Below are 7,655 nucleotides of genomic sequence, written 5' to 3' on the forward strand. Positions count from 1 at the left end.
ATAGAAAACGTTAGACGATTAGAATGCAAGATGACTAGTAGTTCTGTTTCTTGAACTATGTGGACATGGCAATGTCATAATCATTTGCATAGATACTTACTTTGGGAAGACTAGTATCGGACAAGACCTATGAAACTTTACTGTAAGAGATGAAAGTCTGTCATAAGTAAATTTCATTAAATTATTAGACACTAAATCCTCAATACCTGAGTGATTTGAGATTACTTGTTTGAGAACTGGTTGCTTTGACGTTGACCAACCGTCGCACCGTAAAAGGAGGCTATAAAGGCAACGCTCAGGTAATCACCTATCAAACGAAGTCTAATCTCAAGATCGCAAGATTGGGATTGTCCTCCCATAAATCGGGAAGAGATGCTTAAAAGTTGTACAAGGCCACTCGGAGAGCTAGAAACTGTGAAATGCATGGCCGTGCTCGGATGAATCATAGGCTATGATTATCTGTTTATTTGATCAGTTGAACTCTGAAACCGAGGAACACCTCTGGACATAATAAGGATGACAACTCTTACCTTATGTTCAAGAGCAAGCATCGAGCGACAAAGGAATTAGGAAATGCACACTTGTCCCTAAGGACAAGTGGGAGACTGAAGGAAATAATGCCCTTGGTCCAAGTATGCATTCTATGTTAAGTCTAATAAATGCGGTTCAGTATTAATTAACAAGTTAATAATTCAGTGAGATCAAGTGAGCTGAATGCCTAGCTAGAGGCCGCTTCAGTTCAAGTGGAATTAATGATATTAATCCACAGCTTACTCTTGACTGAACCCGTAGGGTCACACAAATAGTACGTAAACGGATCAAGTATTTAATGGCATTAAATACTCCATCTATGAATATTCGGAACCGACGGATCTTGGTTTCAGTGGGAGCTAAGATCGTCACAGGCAAGAAATGAATACTCCGGAAACGATGATATTGCCGGAAACGGAAATATGGATCGTATCGGAAATATGAATATTATCCAAGTCGTAGATGTTGCCGGAAACGGAAACATGGTACGTATCGGAAAATATTATTGGAAATGGAAATATTACCAGAATCGGAAATATTACCGGAAACGGAAATATTGTCAGAATCGGAAATATTGCCGGAATCGGAAAATAATTCCGGAAACGGAAATATTAAATATTTGTTCGAAACGGAAATTAATTCCGGAATCGGAAATGTTAAATATTGTTCGTATCGGAAATAGATTCCGGAAATGGAAATTTAATCGGAAGCGTATCGTACGAATTAGCATCGGACGAGGCTTGCCGGACGAAGGCCCAGCACGAAGCCGGGGCCATCGCCCAGCAAGCATGCGCGCCACAAAGCCCAGCCAAGGCAGCGGCCAGGCCTACCGCAAGGCAGGCCCAGCGCGCGCCAAGAGGCCGCGGCTGCGTGGGCCGTGCTACGCGGGCTGCTGCTCGCACGCGCATGGGCAGCCCTTGTGGCTGCCGTGTGTGTGTGAGTTTGTGCTCATGCGTGATTCCTGAATCTGCAAGAGTCAGTGTATGATTAAATGTCTATTCCTAATTGGATAAATTAATTAAATAGAATTCATGTAGGATTCTAATTCCAATTAATTCGCATCCTACTAGGATTACGATTCCTTTTCCATAACTCTATAAATAAAGGCCTAGGGGTCATAATTTATACATAAGTTTCAAAGTATTCAAAAGTGAGTTTTTTGAGAGAAAATTAAAACACATCTTGCTCATAAAAGTGCCGAATTTTCTAGTACCTTAAGGGCGATTCTAGTTGGTCAATCTTAAGGCGGATCCGGACGTGCTGTGGACTATCTACGGAGGGACGACACTTGGAGTCCTAAAAGACTTGTTCTTGTTCGGTTCGGGCGCAGCTAGGGAAGGCACGCAACAAAGAGTATGCATCTAATTATGCTATATGATTATGTGTAAATAATATGTTTCCTGGGTTAATGGTTGTTTCCGCATGATCTATGTAAATGTCATATGTATCATAACCTAACAGCAAGCGTGCTGCACCACAGCGCGCACTGCCTCGCGCAAGCGTGCGGAGCCTCGCGCGCAGCAAGCGCAAGCTCGCGTGCCACGAGTGCTACGCCCAGCATCGATCGCTCGCGCGCAACGAGCGCTATTGTGCGTGCGACGAGCGCTGCGCCCAGCGATGGCGTGCAGCGTGCTTGTTGCGACGTGCGACGAGCGCTGCGCCCAGCGATGGCAAGCAGCTTGCTTGTTGCGACGTGCGACGAGCGCTGCGCCCAGCGATGGGCTGCGGCAGCATGCTCGTGCGTCGAGCGCTGGCGCGCGCAGCGAGCACCAGCTCGCGTGATGCCTTGCGATGGTGAGCAGCAGCGATGCGACGCAGCGCATGGGCTGCGCGCACATGGCCAGCGATGGCTGTGTGCGTGTGGCCCATGGGCGTGCGTTGCGTGGGATTGTTGCGTTGCGATTAGATCGTTTTGAAATTCTAATTTGAAATTTTCAGTTTACGTAATTTTAATTAATTTTAAAATTAATAATTTAAATTAATTTCTTGGATTTTAATTTTGAATATTGTAATTATAATAAATTTTATTTATTCTAATTATTTTACTAAAATTAAAATCATGAATTAATTTAAATACGACGGAAATTAAATTAAACTTTTTGGATTCAATTATAAATTTATATGAGCTTTAAATTTTAATTAAATTTGTATGTTTCCGGTTAGACTAGAAATACATTTTTATGTTTAAAATTAGTAAAGCATATGAATTTATTGGTTTAAGTGGGAACCCTTTTAGTCATAAACTCTTGATTAGGTCTACAAATCCTTAAGGTTAAAACAACTTGATTAGAATTAATAAGGACTGAATAATTTGTAGATTATTGGTGCCCTTGATTAATTGCTGCAAATGTTTATGTGATGCATAATGTGTTTTACTAACCATCTATGTGGGCCATTCATGATAATGAATGGGTGAATGGTATATATTGTATATGTACTGTTTTGCAGGTTATGAAGTGACTAGTATGGCCCAAATAGGATAGAAAATATGGTCTGCGTACCATTAATTTGAATGTAATTGGTCTAAAGTACCAAAATTGTTTTTCAATTCAAATATGGTCTGCGTACCATCAAATAGTTGTAATTAGTTTTAATTATAGCTTATCCTATTTGAAGAAAATGGTGTCTCCCACGGAGATTTTCGAGACGGACTTTGAAGTTGAAGCTTCAAGATGAAGTCGGGCCATACTAGATCACATTTATCTTATGCATGATTTAAGTTATTTATTGCTTTAAATATGTCTTAATTATGCATGAGATTGTGGCTTGATTATGTTGCATGATTAAGGATTTTAGTTCACTTAAAATCTAACCAATATAGTAAGAGCCTTAAGTTCCAAACTTAAAAATTGAGTTAAAAGGTGCCATGCCAAAATATAGGGAAGTGATAAATCCAAGGAACAAAAGTATTGAGCCAAGGAAAACATCAAATTACATATTTGTCCCTTTTTCCTAACTATACACGCGCTGTACTTGCTTCCCCAAATTGCACTTCGTCTTGTTTTGTATAGAAAGCAAATATTTATTATTCTAGCTTTTTTTATATTTCCCATAAAGCTTAGATACTAATGATAATTAAATTATTATCCTATTCAACTTGACTTTTCAAATTTTCCATAAACCCTAGCAAAGTATTTTCTCTCAAAAAAAATTACGTTGGTGTCTGACATAATTCTTGGGACTTCATATTAACAAGGTATGATCTCCACTACACTAATTACATACTCAATTATTCAACTGTACTTTTTTTCTGAAAAATATATGGGTAATTGAATACGTATATTTGTGGACGTTATAGAAAACTTCTTTGATCCGTCTATATTGTACTGGTCTAATTAACGATCGAGTGAATTCACATAAATGTAATCCATTTAGATTTTTTTTTAGGTAAACCCATTAAATTACTTTTAAAATTAGATCCGTGTAGTTTTTTTTCAAAAATATGTTCAATTTTGTTAATTGTTTAAGTTTGGCATTATTGGTAAAATTATTCAACCGAAAATTTATGTGACATGTAGGTCAAAGATGGATGAAGCAGAAGCATTATTTCATGAGAAGTTTTACAGCCGTGAAGAACTTATTCAAAAAGCGAGACACTTTTACGCCTCAAAAGGGTATGGACTATCTATCAAAGACTCTAAGAAAGATAAATATGTTGTGCTTTGTTGTGATAGAGGTGGTAATTATCGCAATAAGGGGAAAATTCCTATAGAAAATAGAAAAAGGGTAACATGTACCAGACTCATAAATTGTCCTTTTCAAATTGAAGGGAAGTTAAAGGGATACTTTTGGAGCTTACAAATAAAAAATAATAATCATAATCATGACCCTTCAGATGACATGTCTGGACATCCTTCATCTCGTTGTCTGACCAAGGAAGAAATAGCAGATATTGAAAAACAGTCGATGGCTGGAATTCAACCACGTCAAATTATTTCCTCATTGCGGCAAAAGAACCCTAATCTTCAAGCTGTAGCTCGAACTATATATAACTTGAAAAATAAAATTCAGAAAGAAAGTTTGGGTAGTCGTTCTCTAATTCAAGCTCTCTTCGAAGAACTTGAACAAGGAGGTTTCACATTTACTTATGTAAAAGACGATAAAGGTCATTTAACCCATGTGTTTTTTGCTCACCCAAGATCAATCATGCTGGCTAAAACATATTCCAGTGTATTTGTGATGGATTGCACTTATAAGACTAATAAGTATGGCATGCCATTACTTGACATTATTGGAATGACAAGTTTGAACAAGTCATTTTATGCCGCCTTTGTTTTTTTACAAAATGAGAAAGAAGAAGACTATGTTTGGGCTTTGAAAAATTTCAGTAGTATATTGGGGTTCAATTGTCAACCACAAGTCATTGTTACTGATCGGAAATTGGCGTTAATAGGTGCTATAAATATTGTCTTTCCTGAAACCACTCATCTATTATGTGTTTGGCACATCCAAAAAAATATAGTTGCCAAATGCAAAGGTTATTTCACAGAAATAGAAGATTGGGATGTGTTTATGTCTATGTGGAATGCAATGATATATGCGGAAACTGAAGAGCAGTTTGAAGAAAGTTGGTTGTTTTTGCAACTTATATACAAAGAGAAGAATGACATCATAGATTATATATCGAGCACGTGGATTCCAGTAAAAAAGAAATTTGTGAGTGTGTGGACCGAAAAGATTTTGCACTTTGGAAATCGTGCGTCTTCGAGGGCGGAAGGTGCACACGCAAAACTTAAAAAATACTTGCATGTTTCAACTGGAAATATTCGTCAAGTCAAAAACAAAATTTGTCTTGCAATTGACAATGAGTTTCAAGAGATTAAAACGCAAGTGGAAAGTGAAAAACTCCGAGTCCCCCACAAGTACAATGTTCCTTATTTCAAGGATCTTATGAATAAGGTATCCATATTTGCTTTGAAAAAGTTATATAAACAATATGAGATGGCTAGTTTAGGGACATTGAAAGCACAATGTACTGGTAATTTCGTAGCAACAATGGGGCTACCTTGTGCTCATATGATGTGTGATTGGAAGGAAGGGACTTTGCCTTTACACCTTATAAATAGTCAATGGAGGATTGATACAAAATTCATTACTAGTATCAATGAAGACAACACATGTGCTGATGATGAAGATGAAATGAAAGAGTTACTTGATAAATTGTATATAGCTTATCATCAATGGCCTACATTTCAGAAGGTGGAAGTAAAGAAAAAAATATATCAGTTACTGAATATGGAAGACCCATTAGTCACCGAGCCAATTTTACAAACTCGCAAAAGAAAGAGAAATACAAAATCAAAGAAGGGAATGGGGTCGAGTTCAACTCGAAGAGATCCTTCCCAATTCGAAATGGTTGAAGCTGTTTGGAAAAGCCAAAATAGTCAAAATGTTGGAGAAACATCTACAAGTGGAATTGATTTGAACGTACCACTTTTCCAGGATCCATCTCTAACTTCATTAGAAGTGCTAAAGTAAGCTTACATTTTATAATATATACACTATAATGTTAGTGGTACTGCTACGTACTTCGTATTTATTATTTCTTTATAGTACATGCTCTAACCTTTCCTTTTCATTTGTTGTGCATTTTTTTTGTATAGGTAATATGAGCAAATACCCGCATGATACTCCGTATAGAAGCAGCAAGATGACATACGTGATTTTTCAATGAGATGATGTGCTTAGTCTTTGTTCTTTGATTTTCCCATCTTTGAACTTATGTTTAATAATTTTCTTAGATATGAAAATGCGCAGTACGTAGTATACTTTATTTACTACTATGTATATGCGCTATGTATGAGATTTTAATTTGAAGTTTTTCAATTTAGACGAAGTTTTTAATAAAGTGTATCGACAAAATATATTGTGTCACGACTTTGATATATATATTCGATTGCTCATAATTTGTACTCCACCACCAAAGTTCTTATAATATATTACTTTCCCCCCACAATGAACCATGTACCTATATACCGGTCGCAATGGGCGATAAAAAGTAAAAGATATTTATTCACAAAAATTTCAGCATCATTTTTTTAAATGATTGAGCCACAAATGCAGTACAAGTTACAAATGCGTGAAGGGAGTTCGAACGAACATTATAACATAAAGATATTTTTTTCTTATTAAGAAAATTGTACTCCGTAGTATAGTTAAAAATAAAACATGATATTAAAGTTCCGGAGAACTACTTAATGTTAAGAACCTAAAACCTTTTCCTTAAAAATAAAAAAAAAAACCCTAAAACCTTAGTGAGTTCAAACATGGGAATTATAGCTGTCACTCTGTCAGCATCTTTGTGGAGTAATGATTATGGAAATATATCAGAAATTAAAAAGGCATATTTAATAATTGCTTTTCTTAGCCACTTCCTGCACCAGCGCGTGTATAGTTAGGAAAAAGGGACAAATATGTAATTTGTTGTTTTCCTTGGCTCAATACTTTTGTTCCTTGGATTTATCAATTCCCCAAAATATACACTTGCTTGGATATCCTTTACATCAATCTAGTAATAGTTTTCGCTCAGCGAGGTGTTACTTATTGATCCTAAAGGGGCAAGGTACACAAATAATTGTGAGTACATGTTAGTTTTGGTGAAACTCAACGATATAAGTAAGGAGTCCTTTTATGTCGTGGCAAAATCGATAGGTTTACCTAATAAGTTCTTAGACGTGCCTATCAACCAAGAATAGTTTCTAGACTATTAGCAAAAGGCTTTTGCTTACCTAAAATGTTTTAGGATTAAGTCGACAAACTGTGCTTAATTCTTCAATGGTTTTAGGATCTTGGAATCATTTTATTCACTCCTGCCGGAACAATAAATTCGAATAAAATGCTAATAACTTGTTTAAATTGCATGATTGCTTTTCAAGTTATTATTCATGATAAATGTTTAGACTTTGCATGCTTCAATGAATGTTTTAATTATTGTTTATAATTAAATATCTTGCACTGCAATAAATCCTTTTAGAAAGGTAACAGTAAATTTCCTCGATTGGTAGTGAATACAAGAACGATTCACGGAAATGAGAGAAAATGAGAAATTTAAAATGTACGTTTCTTTTCGCGACTTTTATAGTTGTTTTCGAATATCAAAATCGAATGGCAAACCAATTGGTGCT

The 7,655-nt window shown here is 36.3% G+C and overlaps 1 protein-coding gene across 1 annotated transcript; it reads left to right on the forward strand.

Moving 5' to 3' along the window:
* Positions 1-4,056: 4,056 nt before the first annotated feature.
* LOC110780634 (protein FAR1-RELATED SEQUENCE 5-like) lies at positions 4,057-6,009 on the forward strand. Its single transcript, XM_021984982.2, has one exon. It carries the CDS (start codon positions 4,057-4,059, stop codon positions 6,007-6,009), a length of 1,953 nt encoding a protein of 650 aa, XP_021840674.2.
* Positions 6,010-7,655: the final 1,646 nt, after the last annotated feature.

Source organism: Spinacia oleracea, chromosome 2, assembly GCF_020520425.1.
Source record: "Spinacia oleracea cultivar Varoflay chromosome 2, BTI_SOV_V1, whole genome shotgun sequence".
NCBI lineage: Eukaryota > Viridiplantae > Streptophyta > Magnoliopsida > Caryophyllales > Amaranthaceae > Spinacia > Spinacia oleracea.

Coding starts and splice junctions, on each gene's coding strand:
- LOC110780634 (XM_021984982.2), top strand. CDS start 4,057: ATGGATGAAGCAGAAGCATTATTTCATGAGAAGTTTTACAGCCGTGAA.